The sequence below is a fragment of the Pteropus alecto genome, unplaced genomic scaffold, assembly GCF_000325575.1.
Source record: "Pteropus alecto unplaced genomic scaffold, ASM32557v1 scaffold98, whole genome shotgun sequence".
Taxonomy (NCBI): domain Eukaryota; kingdom Metazoa; phylum Chordata; class Mammalia; order Chiroptera; family Pteropodidae; genus Pteropus; species Pteropus alecto.
Genome location: NW_006443570.1, coordinates 17,591,998 through 17,608,769, shown reverse-complemented (window position 1 = coordinate 17,608,769; position 16,772 = coordinate 17,591,998). Strand labels below are relative to the sequence as shown.

Here is a 16,772-nt window from a genome sequence, read left to right as displayed (position 1 = left end):
GGAGAAATTGTGAGACATTTAGCTATATGTTTTTTATTGATTACTCTTATGTCTGAAAACTTTCCAATTTGATTCTGAAACATGGTGTTCACATAGTTTTTTTTTTTCCTAGAATAATTCATAACCTGATGGAACTGAAGGGTAATTAGAGCTCATTGAGCACATCAAGAGAGAGATGAGAAAATGGAGCACCATGACGAGAAGAGATTTCCTTTTTATTCCATTTCCTTCAGTGATTCTCTTTTTCCTACCATTTAATGGATGGATGTTTTTGAATAATCTGCCCCTTTCTCCCTCTAGACTCATAATTTTAGCCTCCAATTATACACAGATCTGCTCTTAAATTTTTATCATCTAAGTGCTGAATTCTCCCCCCAGCTCCCATAACATTAGACTTCCAATTATCTAAGGAATGCATAAGTCTCATCAGTACCTGAAACTCAGCAATGGCTAAATGCATATCATTCTCCTTATCCCCTTCCAGCTTCTCCATCACTATGATTAGTATTGTCATTTTTAAAGGTCCCTTGTCTTAAACTTTGTTTTTAATTTTAGGATATTTCAGTCATACGAAAAATGTAAAGAATAAAATAACAAATACTCATGTCTCTATTATCCAGACTTAATATTTTGAAATATTTGCCTCAGACTTTAAAACATTTTTATGGATACAGCTGGAAGTCTCCTATCTCATTCAACTTGCTCCCTCCCAAGAGGTAGCCACTCCTTCAAAGTCAGTTCCTCCCAGAAGCACACCCTTTGACAAAGGCTGATGAACACACAAAATTGATTTGGGAGGTGCAGGGACACTGGCAAGGGAGTGGGGAGGTGGTTCGGGGAAGGGGAGGCAGCCAGTACGGCCCATTATTAAGTCAGCTACCACCGTGGGCAACTGCAGTTCACTCCTGCAGGGAAGCTCTAGGAAATAGTATAACACTCACCTCAGAATTATCTTGGCCAGTGAGTGGTGGGGTTGGAGCATTTATCCCCATACCCATTTCCAGCCTTTTGTGTGTGAGGGCAAAGTGAGTTGGTTCTGGCAGCCTGAGCTCAGCCTTTTGACAAAGATGTTGGCTGCTGGAAGTAGGTTGGTGTGCATGAAAATAAGGGGATTCAAGGGGATGTGGACAGAGAGTACTGACAGGATCTGTGACAGTGTGTATCCATCCTACTGACATTGTTTTACCTTTACTACAATTGTTAAACATTGTTAATTTTTATGATATTGTATTATTGATAACGTTAACAATATTGATGACGTGATGAAGGGGAACAGTGAATATAAATATACGCCAGTCAACATAAAAAAGGAAGGTGGTTTGGGAAAATAACTTCAGTTCAAAAAGTTAAAGTTTAACTGTTGAATTTATATCCTGTGCCTGATTGATCTCTCATTAACAGAAAGTAAGGAAAAGAAATAAAATGCATACTACAATTTATTTTTGTTTAGTTTCACACTTTATTAGACTTTGACAAAATTTGAGTTTTTCCCTTATCTTCCTCCACCTCCTACTTTAAGATTGCAACGTTATCAGTCTTAAACTATGATTGGTAGATTAGATTATAAGTCTTTGCTAAGAAGACTATATACAGTCTTGGGGGTTGGGGGAATGCATAATGGAGACAATATAATCATGGCAAAATAAGCCTGCAGTGATGTTCTAAATCATTTAGCAAAGCCAGGGATAGTTTGCCTTTTTTTTTGTAACTTACGACCAACAGGATTCCTGATATAACAAAATAAAATTACAAAACAATGTTTCCTATTTCCTTTTGCAGAGACCGAAAGGATTTAAAATAATCTTTAATAATCATCATATATTCCATTATTGGACAAATACAGACCTTCCTCTTTAAGAACTAGTAGACAGAGAAAAATCACCTTACACATGAAAAGATCCAGTAGTCCAGTAGGATCTTTCTGAAGAACCAGAAAAAGTAGTCACTTATAAAAGACTCCATAAAGCAGGAAAAAATTTTTTAAAAAAATCTCATATTGAGATTCAAGGAGACACTATCCAAATGTCTTATTTCAAATAAGGAATGATTACAGAATTTGAAACCTTCATGGAGACAGTAAACAACTGAGTAGGTTTATATCAGAGGTAAAGTATATTGGTGAAAGAACTTCTGGAAACAGCATCAATTTCACATTTGGAAGAGTGATAATGTTTTCATAAAGTAATTCTCTACTGTTTTCCTACCTGATTCCATTTCCATATAAAAACAAAGCTTATGAAAATAATAAGCAAATATATTATGTGTCACAACACTTAAGTAGTGAGTAGGATTAAGAATAGAAAAAGAATAAGTCTTATGAAAATAAATAAGAAAATATGTTATGTGTCACAACTTGAGTTAAGCAGTCAGTAGGATTAGAAATAAAGATCACATAGAATGCAGAGTCTTTACCCTTAAAAAAAAAAAATGCCTTCATTAATCTATTGGAAACTTTGGATCCTCCTTATAGAAAATTGTACATTTGTATAAAACATGAAATTGGCATGAAATTTCAGGAATCCATGGGCTTCCTAAAGGTCTAAAGTTTCTAATGATCAGACTATCAGACCACTAGTGGTCTATGAACACCAGGTTAATGATCCTTTATTCAGAGAGAAGCAGAAAATACTTACATTGTATAGAGGGATAGTCTTCATCACCTTGTACTGCTTAGTGGGATCCATTTTATACAGGTGACGATCGGTGACAAAAATTGCTCGGTCTTCCACCTTACTAAACCGATTGACCTGTAACAAAACAAACCAAGAAATTATATCTCACGAAGACTGAAATCAAATGATCTGCCAGGAAAACATCTAGGGGTAGGGGTAGCTGATTGTCAAGACGCATACTTTAATAGGTGTGTATCATATATGGCCACTCTACTGGATGCGATAGAGATCTAAAAGGTGTAGTAGTTTCCAGATTTGTGGAATTTTACAATTAATGAGGAAAATAAGAAAAATACAAAAGAATTGAAGGAATAAAACATGTAACTCTATAAAGAAAATGAAAAGATTACCCACTGAATAACAGAAAATTTTTGCAAATCATATATCTGATAGGCTTGTATCTAGAGTATATAAAGAACAGAATATATTTTATCTAGAATATACAACTTAATAATAGGCAAAAAAATCTATTACAAATGAGTAAAGAATTTGAATAGACATTTCTCCAGAGTTGATATACAAATAGCCAATAACCACATGAAAGTATGCTTAACACTATTAGCTACCAGGGAAATGTAAATCAGAACCACGATGAGATACCACTTCATATCCACTAGGATGACAATAATAAAAAAGACAGATAATAACAAACGCTGGCCAAGATGTGGAGAAATTGGAGCCCTCATCACTACTGGTGGGAATATAAAATGATACAGTCACTTTGGAAACCAGTCTGGCAGTTCCTCAACACAGAATTACCATATAACCTAGAAATTTCACTCCTAGGTATATATACCTATGGGAATTAAAAACATAATCACACAAAAACTTGTGCTTGAATGTTCATAGCTGCATTAATCATAATAGCTAAAAAGTAGAAAAAACCCAAATGTCCATCAACATGAATGGATAAATAAAATGTAAGATATTCACACAATGAAATATAATTTGGCAATAAAAAGAATGAAGAATTGGCACATGCTATCACATGGATGAACCTTGAAAAAATTGTTAAGTGAAAGAAGTCAGTCATAAAGGACCACATTCTGTATCATTCCATTTACGTGAAATGTCTAGAATAAGCAAATCTATAGAAACGGAAACTAGATTAATGGTTACACAGGATTGGGGAGATGAGAGGTTTAGGGGAATGACAGCTAAGGGATGTGGGGTTTCTTTTCAGGTTATGAAAATGTTCAAAAATTGACTGTGGCGATGGATACACAACTCTGTAAATACACTAAAAGCACCTGAATTGTATATATTTTTTAAATGGTAAGTTGTGTGGTATATGAATTATATCTCAATAAAGCTGTAAAAAAAATGTAACCCCTATTTGAAACACCTCATTTTTGGCCCTTTCCTAATTCACTGGGAAGGTGTTTCAGATTAAATCCCCTAAAGTAGAATGGCAATGTGTTATTAAATCTACATGTTCAAAAGTGGACAGTGCTTTCAATATGCCTATGGCACAAATAACTGTCTCCTAATTATTACTATCCATAAAAAGGTCAGACTATATGAGAAGGCAGTAAGTGCCTCACATAGAAAGGATTCGAGCGGAAGCTAAGTGGGTATCTGATGTGGGTGTGGTAGAGGGGATTTGTGCTTCGAATAGGAAGTCTAGGGGTCTCCAAATTCCCTCTCCACTATGAGTCCTTTACTTGACTTTCAAGTTCTCCTCTCTGCCATTATTCTACTTGTTCAGCTTTATTTCTTCAAGGGCTCTCTGCTCTTGTCTGACATGTTTTCTTATGTTATGCTCTCTGTTATATCTTTCCGATTTTCTACTCCTTCCCTTTACTTTTTATGTATATTTCAAGATATTGCTTGAAGTTAACATTCCATTATAAAAACTCTTTAATTCCTGTAGTTAAAAAATGATCCCTCTTTCCTCTGAACTTCCATTCCACCGTTGTATAATAAATATATAGAATATATGCAGAATGAAGAATGAAACAAAAATTAACACTGGAACCAAAGAGCACTAGGTTTTCTTTTAAAGCAGCATATCTGAGAACATGAAGAGCATTGGCTTAAGTGCTTTTGCTAATGTAAAACACTGGCTACATCTTTACTTTTTGTCTGGAAAAAAAGATGGGAAAGAAGATTGGCTGATGCTTATAAATACCAAGACGATCAAGTTAAATCTATCTTTAGCCTGTATCTTCTCATTTGAAGTTGAGCTACTCTCTGCATCTCTCTACTAAAAGGGCAAATTTTCCATTGATTATTGGAAAACTTTAATAATTTCAAGGACAGCTGACTTGTAAATTTTAGACAATTGTTGTTTGTTATTAAGAAATATACTTGTTCAAATAGTTGTGTAGAACACTGTGTTTTTAAACTTACAGTTGAAGCTATGTTTGGCAAAAAAGGTTGGTTTTACTAACTAATCTTGTGACAATCTAATGACTATAACCTCACTAATCTAGGTCTAATTAACTCAGACAATATAAAAGGTTATACAGATTGTCTTGAAATTGGAAGCATATAAAAAGTTGTTTTCTTTGTAAAATAACTTCAAATAAGTAATCAAAATAGTTATAAATAAGATTAAGAAATTCACTTCAAAACAAAGTAAAAATCTTACATACAACTATATGACTACTTTTCTTTTTTGATTAGCAAAACTAATCTATGGCAAAAGAAATCAGAACAGTTGTTGTCTTTGGTGGTGGTGAGACTTGGCTGGGAAGGGGCATGAGGGCGCCTTTTAGGGTGATAGAAATGTTCAATATCATGATAGGATTGTAATTTACATGGTGTATGTGCTAGTCAAAACTCAGTGAACTATATACTTCAGATTTGTGTATTTGCCTGCATATAAATTATACCTCAATACAAATGCATAGGCAAAACAAAAACAATGTATAACCTCAAATATCCATGAGAGATTTTTATTTATTGCCTTATTATTTCATGAACAGTAATTCTGTCTTCCAGCCAGACTGGAAGCTTCTTGAGGATCGTGATCATATGGTACCTTTTGTCTAGTACCTCGCATCCCCAATTACAGATGTGGGCAACCTACAGCATTTACTACATCCTTGCTGACCAGCTGGTTTTGAGAAGACTTTTAATCCTACAGGATAATTTCAAGAACTCCTTTTCTCAATCAGTGTTGATGATAGAACTGTCAGACTGGAAAACAGATGGAAGTGGCTGCAGCATGCTGGGGAGATTGCATAACATAAGAAAAAGAAATCCCCAACTGGCAAATAGAAGCATAGTTGCTCAATAGCTTAAGTCCCCATTGCCAAGTCTGGTCCTGGAAAAACTTTATTTCTGCACTGAAGAAAAAGGAACTGTGGACTTCTTGCTTTTTTATTTTTGTGGCTGTAAGGCCCTTTATAAGTAAGCTATCTCTTTAATAAAAGGCTCTCTAACATAGCATGCACTATGTAAGCACATGGATTGCTGACGTGGAATTATTTATTCGCGTGGTTGGAATTGTTGAGATTTATTTGTACATTTTTTTTTTCCTCATAGAGTGTCTTTTCCATGAGTTAATTTAACTTTTCCCTTCACAGTCACGACCAGCTATCACTACAAGACTATATACTATGCACACAGAACGCTGACAGGCCAGATGAACCATCCTGAGAGAAACATAGCTGGAGAAACATATCTGTGCCTATATTTGCAACACTGTATTACTGGTAGTAGCTACCCTTATAAAATATTTAGACTCTCAATTTTATTGAGAAAAGTGTCTTTTTATAATCAGAAATCTAAAATGGGATTAAACTTATTTTTTTCTACATTTGTTAATCCAGCACATGACTTGAATTAATTCAAAAAAATTGTACTGGTAAACATTTACTCCAATTAAGCAATTTGATAATTCCTCCCCACCAATTTACAATGTGCATTTTTAAGCACTTTATAAGCTGATGATGATATACAGGAGAATGGCAATGAGCCCTTGGTTATAATAAGAATCTGAGACTAGTAGATAAGGTTGAGACAGATAAGAAATTTGTATATGAAAATAATTTCTTACAATGTATAAGGAAAATAAAACTAGGTAAAGTGACTGAGAGAAAATATACACGTGTGTGATTTTGTAGAATGCTACTTTATTAGAGAGTCTGAAAATGTCCACAACTGCAGGTAAATCTTTTTCTAACAGACAGAATTAACAACGGGACGTTTTATAAATAAGTAAACTACTTGCTAATTAGCATGTTTCAATTTTAGATTTGGGTAATATTTAAATAAAGATACCGAGCACTAAAAATTTCTGAACTACAACGTCATGTTTCTCAGTGACTAGAAGGAAAAGGAAAGCAAAACAAAATGACAAAAATACTAAAAACTCTCCACTAAGAACAGAAGGCACAGTTGTAATATATAAATCCCCATCCCTGCTTCCAAGATCTTACTTTCAAGATGCAAAGAAGTTAGAGATTAATCTGAGAACGCTGTTAGCTTTGGTAGGATATACAGCTAAGTAAATCTGGATGGGGCATAGCAGGATATATTGCTATAGGTAGGATACAGCAAACTAAAATTCAAGTTTTAGTTTGAATTTTAGTTAGTCTTCTCCCTTTTGCCTCATGGTTTTAGAAATCCATCAATTCTCTTAACATTTCCTTATAACCGAAGTATGTTTTCAATCTTTAATTTGACAAAAATGGTGTCTGTAATTAAGAGTAAAACAGAGTTTATGTGGTGAAATAACAACTCTTGGTAGCAATTATTCACTTCAAATGGCAACAGTTTTTTTGCCATAAAAGGGAACTGGCACTGGTCAGAAGGCTTGAAACAAGCGATTGTAGAGCTTCTACATCAGCATTTTCTAAGTTATTTTGCACAACACTAGCTTTATGTGATGCTTTGTGCAAGAAAGGTTCCAAGTCAAGTTGGTCTGAGGAACAATGCAAACCACAGCCTCCCCTGGGATAGCTGTAACCCATGAATACATTAAAAGCTCTGAGAATTCTGCATTTACAGAGTATGTTTAACTGTTCACCCCGACATGTCCCAAATACACTGAATTATGGAACTCTTTTTGAAGACACATTAATATTCACCAGAACGCTGGTTTGTGAAACCCATGCTGGAGAACACTAATCATCATTTGTATACATCTTAGAATATGGAGAACAGAGAACATCTAAGATGAAATCTGAATAATAAGCAAAGAGTGTTCCTCATCTATTGTGAATTCATATTGAGAAATATGAGTTTGTTGCAAAAGAGTATAAAAAAAACTTTCTGTATAATTTCGCAAGGTCATGAATCAAAAACAATAGGCCGAGCGGTAAAGTGGAGAGTATTGTTTTTGTTTTATGGTATGTCCAGGAGACAATCTGGAAACCAACGAACAAAAACACCAAAGAAGCAATTTTACTGAAACTCTGTTTAGGAATATTACATTCTTTTTTATGCAAAAGTGTAATTTCTAAAGAGAAGAGGTCATAAATCTTTACCTTTTGTTTTAGCAACTCAAATCAGCCTTAAAATAAGAATCAAATGAGTGGGAAGGACATCATGTAACAAAGTAAAAGCTTTAAGTTGCGTAACTTAGCTAAGTCGAAATGGAAAGAAAAACTTTTTATATACCTATGTAAATTAGTAAATTCAAACTTAATTAAAATAATTATGGCATAGGAATACTAATTTTCTTCTACTTAAATTCATAAAGTAAGAGAAAACTTAGGCTACAGACTCAGCATTAGATAAGATCTCATTTTATTTCTTCTATTATCTAAGCTAAAATTCTCAATTAAAGGAAAAAAATCCCTGTCACTTGCTTTTGCCTGAACACTTCTAGTGATCTGTTTATAGGTTTAGTCAGCACCACAGGGAGCCGGAGATCAAGTAGTCCTGGAGACTTAGACTAGAAGTGAGAGCAATTAACAGAAGTGTCCTACCTTAAGGGGCATTTCATAACTGTAGTTAATAGAAAGTGGCTGCTTCAGAAAGGATCAAAGCATAAAAGAAGAGGGCTTTACTGAAATTGTGTCAAGTTTATCTTGGTACATTGATCCTTGGGATCAAAATGTTCTAAAGAGGACATTATCTAACCTATCATGTAAAGAAATGTTATTTTTCATTGAACTTAGAAATACAGGAGCATGACTAAGAAACTTTCAGTTTTTACCCAGTAGGACCCAGGGAGAGACATGCTGTTAGATATCAGGTTGTCATCACTGGAAAGACAGAATCAGAGACACCAGGCTTTTCCATAGTAGATGATAACTGTCAAAAACATCCAATTCTCTTTGATCAATAGTTCTGATTACTAATTTGACTTCCCAGATATATTGATATTAGAAAGGAAGTATCCTAGATAGTAGATATGAAGACTCACTGAAATGATACATTCCTTTGTTAAATTCACAAACTGGCATCAGGGCTTATCTTTTCTTGTGAATTTGGTTAGCAAAAGTCATTTCTTGATTGGCCGATCAATTCTAGGTAAACTTATCAAACAGTTTTTAGATCTAGGAGTTCAGAATTGACTCTGGACTTTGGTAACCATCCCAAGATATTGCCAGCGAGCTTTCTTTGATGACATTTATTTCATTCTAAGTTTAAAACTGGCTGCTGTTTTGTTAAAAAGTTTATATTACATTGAATTGATCTCTTCTTCCTTAGACTAGTCTGAATAATAACAGTTATGTTTTTTTGAATTACATGGATAAAGTTTAATCTTCTATTTTAGTATTTGGTCAGTCTGGCTAATGGTTTGTCAGTTTTGTTGATCTTTAAAACAACTTTTGGCTTTTTTTTCTAGTCTCTATTTTATTGATTTCTGCTCTAATCTTTATTATTTCCTTCTGATTGCTTTGAGTTTAATTTGCTCTTCTTTTCCAGTGTCTTAAGGTAGAAGATTAAGTTATTGCTATGAGAACATTCATTTCTTTTATTGCAGGCATTAAATTTCCCCTTAAGATGGCTGCATCCCTATAAGTGTTTGTATGTTGTGTATTCATTTCCATATGTTCTGATTTTCCTGTGATTTCTTTGACCATTGGTTATTCAGGAGAGTGTCATTTAATTTCCACCTATTTGTGCATCCTCTAAATTTTTTTTACTGTTTTTGATTTCTAATTTCACTTCATTATGGTCAGAGAACATATGACTTCAATCCTTTTTTTAAAAAAATATTTTAATTGTATTGTTATTATTTTTTAACTTTTTAGGTGAGGCAACCCTTGGTTGACCTCACAAATTGCAAGGACCTTGTCAACTTACAATCCCTTATTTTTTTACGCCTACAGCACCTGGTCTTCCTAGGGGGTCTCCCATCCAAATACTAACCAGGCCCGACTCTGCTTAGCTTCCGAGATCACACGGGATCAGGCTTGTTCAGGGTAGCATGGCCGTAGACCAAGCCTTTTAAATTTATTGTATTATGCCCTACCAACAGTGTTTCCCTAAACTCTTGCAAACACTGGTTGTTATCAACATTTTAGTTTGCTGAATTTATAGTTAAAAAATAATATTTCTTTATTTTGATCTGAATATCACTGTAATTATCTACTTTATGAATATTTGAAACAAAATACCTCTAAAAATCACCTAAACCTGGACCTTCGTTGTGAGGTAATTCTTTAATATTTTCTTAATTGGATATTGGCATATTTATGTCAACACCTCTTCTGAGGTCAGTCTAGGCAATATTTTTCCTAAGTTCATTAATATTTTAATTTTATTTGCATAATTTTACAAAATGCTTTTATAATTATTTCCATTTCCCCTCTATTTTTCTAAACAAGTAGTTTTTGGGTTTTAAAAAACCAACTATGTCCCTTGCCTTCCTCTTCCAAACTTCCACTCTTCCTCTTCCCTAACTGCTATCATCTTCAGGTAAATATTGGTCCACACACATCCTGCATCAAGATAAGCAAATATAGTCATAGCATATAACCTTCTCCACCATCTTCTAAATCTCACTATGTCCTCTCTTTTACAAACTAGGTTCTTCCTTCCCCTCCCTCTTTTTAAAAAGTAATAAAATATGTATAAACAGTACTACATGACCATTAAATACAAGGCAGACCAGTAGGCGCAGTGAAAGTTACACATGCAGTGAAATACACATCCTTGATCCTGTTTTAGAAAGAAATGGTTACCAAAAATATCGACTTCCCTTAAGAAGGCTTGAGAGCCTAACTCTAAAATTGTAGTCGCCTCGGCCCTTCTATCGATGCCTCACCACAGAGAGGTATAGCTCACTGCTGACGCAGCGAATGATGTATCTACTGTTATGTTTTATTGTGGTCATAGCTAAGTAAATTTCATCTGAATCAGCCTTTTTCCAAGGAGGTCTGTTTGAAGACTGCCTTACCTTACGGACATGACAGGAAAAGAGGACGTTCATGTATTTGTCCTTCCGTTTCAGTTCATTGGCAACGGGCACAAAAGTGCCTGAGGTCTGAGGTGTCTCTGGCTTCTGAGAGAAAAAGGAAAGGTGACAGAATGAGTATGCTTAGCATTTTAGATGAAAAGGTGATCTTTTAGTATACTGTTTTATTACTATGCTCATGTAATTTCATACATGTACTTTTTATCTCCCCATCCCAGATGATAGGCCACTAGATATTTGTCTTAACACCAGAGGTCCTATAAAACTTTTAAGATAAGGAGTGAGAGAGAGAATGAAATACAGCTTTTGGAATAATTGATATAAAGGTGGTAGTTAAAAATAGTTGAATTATGCAAGAGCAGGTTTAAATGGTCAAAGCTAGGTTATAGAGTATACATAATACATATAGATAGGAGACAGAGAACTCTTTTTAAAATGGGGTAAACATCAAATTTGTACACTTAGAAGCAATAAAAACTTTTAGTTTAGCATCTCTCATAGAAATTTAGTTTCTGAAAGTGTCAGTCTTTCTATAAATTCTTGGGGAAAAATTCTTCTCTTTTTTTGTTAAGGGAGCAGGATTCCGCTTTCTTTTCCTGGACTTACCGAAGCAAGATAGTTGCCCTCCCAGGCCCTTTGGAGCCCAAGGTCAGCCCTGTGACCCTTCAACATTTCCATGGCCGCAACCTTTGCCCTGACCTGGGGCAGATCTGAAGCGGGAATGCTCTTGATGAGCTGAGATGCTCTCCATCTATAAGTAAATAAACAAAATGTACTGGACTTCAGAAACACAATATCATTCATTCTCAAAAACAACTGAAGCTGCCATTAAGTAGAATTAAACCAAACTATTTGCATGCTACTCTAAAAAAAGTACACAGAACTTATTAAAATACACATAGTTTTATGTGGACAGATATTTGTAAAACCTGCTTTGTTGTTTGTGTGTTTTGAAAGCAACTAGAATTTAGTGATATGTAGACTCTCATAATACATATCGTTAGGGCACAGCAACTTAGGATTCATCATTCATTCACTCATTCAACACGTTTTCTAGGCAAGTACTAGATTCCAGGTGCTGTTCTAGGCAGGGGAAGCACAACAGTAAACAAACAGATGATGGTCCTTTCTGCTAGGTGCTTATATTCTAGAGAGCAGACATAGACAATAAACTAGGCATTGAGTAAACATACAGTAAGTATGAGGTCATAAGTGCTATAGAAGAAAGTTAAGGAAAGAAGTAGCAGAGGGAAAGAACAGGGAGCAGGTGTTATTTATATGCACCACTGATAAGGATATATGAACAGAGACCTACAGGAAGTGTAGGAGTGAGTTGTACAGGTATTTGAGTAAGAGTGTTCCAGAAAGAGAAAATGGCAAGTGCAAAGGTTCTAAGGTGTGAGCTTGCTTGGTGTGTTAAAATACCAGCTGTGATGCTGGAGCAGAATGGAAGAGAGTCACAGGAGGGGAGGTCAGAGGAAGCTAGGACCAGCATCTACAGAGCCATGGAGGTCATTATCAGGACTTTGGCCTTTACTCTGAATGAGAGGAGAAGCCATTGGAAGGTTTTGAACAAAGAAGGGATATGACCTGACTCCCACTTTACAGGATCATTCTGATTGCTGTAGGAAGAAAGGCTGAAGGGGGGTTGGGCTGGGAACAGGATGACCCATTATGAGGCTACTTCCATAATGCACATGGTAAAAGATGGTGGCTTAGATCCAGGCGGTCAGGATGGAGGTAGACATAGGTGTTGGTTCTGGATATATTCTGAAGGAAGCACCAGTAAGACTTGCTGATGGATTAGATGTGAGAGCAAGAGAACTAAAGAGGATTTAAACATGACTTCAAGGTTTTTTGGTTTAAGTAACTAAAAGCATATACTAAAAATAATCTATTCCTGATTGAGAAAAACAAGTACAAGGTCTTTTACACTCTTAGCAGCATCCTAGTCCTACGTGATACTCATGCCCTCTTTTCTGCCACAGGAACTTGAAGCAGGGCAGTTAGAAGCAAACTGAGAACTACCTTTTATCAGATGAAATCAAGATCAGTGGTTCTCGACTTATGCTTCCATGGAACGCTAGAAGGAGATTCAATTAAAAATCTTTTCCCACTTTACATACATAAAATGTTAGAGAGATTGATTTCATCTAGAATTTTCCCGAGATGTATTCTTGTTTCAAGATTGTAGCTCGAGCACCAAGTTTCATGTTCAGTGGGGAGAGGTCCTTGCTCTGCCTGTTGGTCTTTTTCACCCTGGACAGTGGCCCAAGACAGGGTCCATACCTGACTGACTCCAAAGGCATCCTGGGGAATTTGGGATCTGACTTAAAAAACCATAGAGAGAGCCACATAGAGGCTTTTCATCCCATCGAGCCAACTGCCATCAATAAATATGTATAGCTGACAATAGCTGTAGCCATAGAAATCACCAGCCTCAACAACATGAAAAAGGGAAAATAGCTGGGCACAAACAAGACCCCCAGCCTTCCTAGAATGAAAAAGAATTACGGTGAGGAATAGGAGCGAGCTTAAACATGGTTAGACACACACTGAGATCTTAGGAAAGAACCAAAACCCCACAATCACCGTGCAATACTTTAACATACTTCTCTTAGTATTCCACAGATGAACAAATTCGAGAATTAAATAGGATATAGGGACAGACCAGGGGTTGGTAAATGATAGCCTGTGCTCATGGCCTGGCTCTGGACTGTTCTCAAGCTCAGAATAGTTTTTACACGTTTAAAAAAAACAGGACAAAACAAAATAAAATACGTGACAAAGACCACATGTAGCCCACAAAGCCTAAAATATTTACTATATGGCCTTTTACAGAAAAAGTTTGCCTTTGGACTAGATTAATATAACTGGCAAGATCAATCCTCTGTGTGTGTGTGCGTGTACGGTCAACAAGCATAGCAGACACATTATTTTCAAAATGCTCACTGACTATATAAGCTCTGTCTGTCTTTTGCATCTTCCTTATTTGTCACCATATTTCTGGAACCTCGGTCAATGTCTGTGGCATAGCAGGTGTTGAGTTAATATTTGGTGAATGCATAAATTTTACAAGAATTAATTCTAGGCCATATATAAAATGTCAAAATGTAAAAAGAAGGCTGTATAGGCCATAGTGTAACATAATCAAAATCAATTAATTTTTTGCAGCCATTAAAATATTACACAGATCTTTATTGTCTTGGACAGGTTTTCAAGATTAAGTCAAGTCATATAACCATACATACAAACCTGCTCAAATAAAAAAAGAGAGGGAAAAAAAGCCCAAATGATACGTGACTCTATGTACACACACTCATAGTAAGAGCAAACATTTCCAAAATGCTTATTATGTGTCAGGCACTAACGGAAATGCTTTATTTATATTTAGTTATAATCTTTTCAACAACCCTATAAGCAGGTACTATTATTATGGCCCTTTTACAGATAAAGAAAGTGAGGCACAGAGAGGTCAATTAATTTACCCAAGTTACATAGCTAGCTGGCGGCAGAGCTCGAATACGAACCTAGACTCCAAGGTTTCTGTTCTTAACCATTGTATCACGCTGTCTCTTATGTGTGAGTGTTTGTAAACACTTAGACAAGGATTTAGAAGGAAACAAACTGATTGTTAATGAGTGGTTATCTCAGAGGAAAGAAATAAAATGGGGAGACACAAGAGGTGTAAGGATTTCAACTTTATATCTTATACATTTTTATGTAATTTCACTTTTTAAAAAAGTGAGCATGTATTCGCCTATCACTTAATTACTTTTTGGATTATGTCAAAAACGCAGGTTACAGAGAATACAATTCATGAAAAAAAATCTGTGCATTAAAAAGACTGACAAGATTTAAAACTAACATTTATAGTTTTATATCTGGGAATTTAAGTACTTTTGCTTTCAGTAATTCTGTACTGCTTGATTTTTTCTTTTTATAAGTACTCATCTCTTTTTTTTTAAAAAAGCAAATGAGATATGAATTAAAGTGTTTTTCTCCCGTGCATTTTTTTCTCTCTTTTGATATCTGCCACCAATTTACATTCACTATCTCAATGATTTCATAGTGTTCTTTGTGGAACACTATGACACCAAATGAGCACATTTAAGGACTGTTAGCTTAGTTTATGTGACTAGATAGCTGCATCTAAGACACAGCTGAATATATCTGGTGCACACCAGCAACAAATAAGCTCAAAGAATGAGAAAAGAGGTACGAATAACTACAAACTCAGATTCGCGGCAGTTTAAAAAAATGAAGATCAGTTGGAAAGGTATCAGATTTTACAGGGGTGTTTATTGTATGTATGTTTGTTTGAATGTATGTATGTATGTATGTATGTATGTATGTATGTATGTATGTATGTATGACATTTACTTTAAAAAATAGCTTGCTCTAAAAATGTTGTTTTCTCCCTTGTATGTATGTATGTATGTATGTATGTATGACATTTACTTTAAAAAATAGCTTGCTCTAAAAATGTTATTTTCTCCCTTGTATTTTAAAATCACCTGTGAAACTTTAAAAAGGACCTCTGCTTGGGCCCCACTCCCCAGCTCTATTAAACAGGACAGTCTGGAGGTGGGACTTGGGCAGCGGTTATTCATTATAAACTCCCTGTGAATCTACAGTGCAGCAGGGTAGAAAATCACTGCTCTGAAGAGATTAGCAGATTTTCTAGTTTGAGTTATATGTTAATAAATTTTTTTTTTTTTTTTTTTTTTGCTACTAAAAGAAAGTAGAGTCTGCATGCCAATAGCTTATTTAAATATGATTTGATCCAGGGATTGGGGCATACTGCTGTCTTTTGCTACAGGAAAAAATAAATGGACAGTTCCATTATTTTGAGAGGGCAAAGGATGATGCCCTTTGAAAGCAAAATCTACAAAACTGGAGACAAGGTAAAAACAAATGTTATGACAGCAAATAGCTAAGCTACTATCATGGTCTCAAATTTGAGACTTTATATATATCAAGTGTGTGGCCATAAATGGATGTAGTACATACTCACGAGTTCTTACCTATTAAAAATTGCTTGTAGGGCCTCCTCAAAACGGCGAAGAACTTTAGGAGGTGTTGGCCACTTCACATGCTTCCCGTAGTCTCTCATGGTCTTGACGCCATGGAAGCGTTTAGTCACCTCACGGATGTATGACTTCACTTTGTGGCGCCGGTAGTATCTGATAATTGTCAGAGCGGCCTTGGCCTTCTTGTATCGCATGCGGGCCAGGGCACCTCGCCACACCTTCACAAAAGAGGAAAGAAAAGGAAAACGTTGCTGGCTGCTTAGTAGTAGATAACTTTGAAATCACAGATGCTCCTCTACTTATAAGTTCAGCTGGGGAACTTGGATGTGTCAACAAAATCAGCCAGAGCATCAGCTGAAGCACGTCAATTCTGTATGCCACCAACAGATGGCACTAGGAGTCAGGTCGGTCATTTTGGTTCGGTCGTCTAGCCACTCATTATCTACACTCGGTGTGTGCTGAGTTTGAAACAGTCCTGTTTTACCTTTACAGTCATGAAAAGAAAGCCAAAATACAAATATTTTTGGATGAATATTTTAAGAATGATAAAAGGAAATAAGATGAATCAGAACCAAAAGCCATCAACATCTATAGTGCTCTAATGAATGTAGCTTTACACAGATTGTATACATTGGTAACTAGTGTAGTGTCACATTGGATTCACAAACTAATTTACACACAGCCTGTGCCACCTCTCTTCGGAGTTCTAGGTAAACTCCCAAGAATTTAGATGCATTCCTGGGG

At 35.6% G+C, this 16,772-nt stretch overlaps 1 protein-coding gene and 1 pseudogene across 2 annotated transcripts in view; both read right to left on the bottom strand.

The window, feature by feature from the left end:
- MYO1D (myosin ID) overlaps nucleotides 1-16,772 on the bottom strand; it is a 216,891-nt gene that overhangs the window by 115,865 nt on the left and 84,254 nt on the right. For both annotated transcript variants that reach the window (XM_025041584.1, XM_025041585.1), the window contains exons 17-20: nucleotides 16,023-16,246; nucleotides 11,602-11,746; nucleotides 10,978-11,082; nucleotides 2,634-2,747 (exon numbers count right to left, since the gene is read on the bottom strand). In XM_025041584.1, coding sequence (XP_024897352.1) covers nucleotides 2,634-2,747; nucleotides 10,978-11,082; nucleotides 11,602-11,746; nucleotides 16,023-16,246 — 588 coding nt within the window. The remainder of the gene's footprint in view (nucleotides 1-2,633; nucleotides 2,748-10,977; nucleotides 11,083-11,601; nucleotides 11,747-16,022; nucleotides 16,247-16,772) is intronic.
- Nucleotides 9,899-10,017, bottom strand: LOC112473225 (annotated as a pseudogene).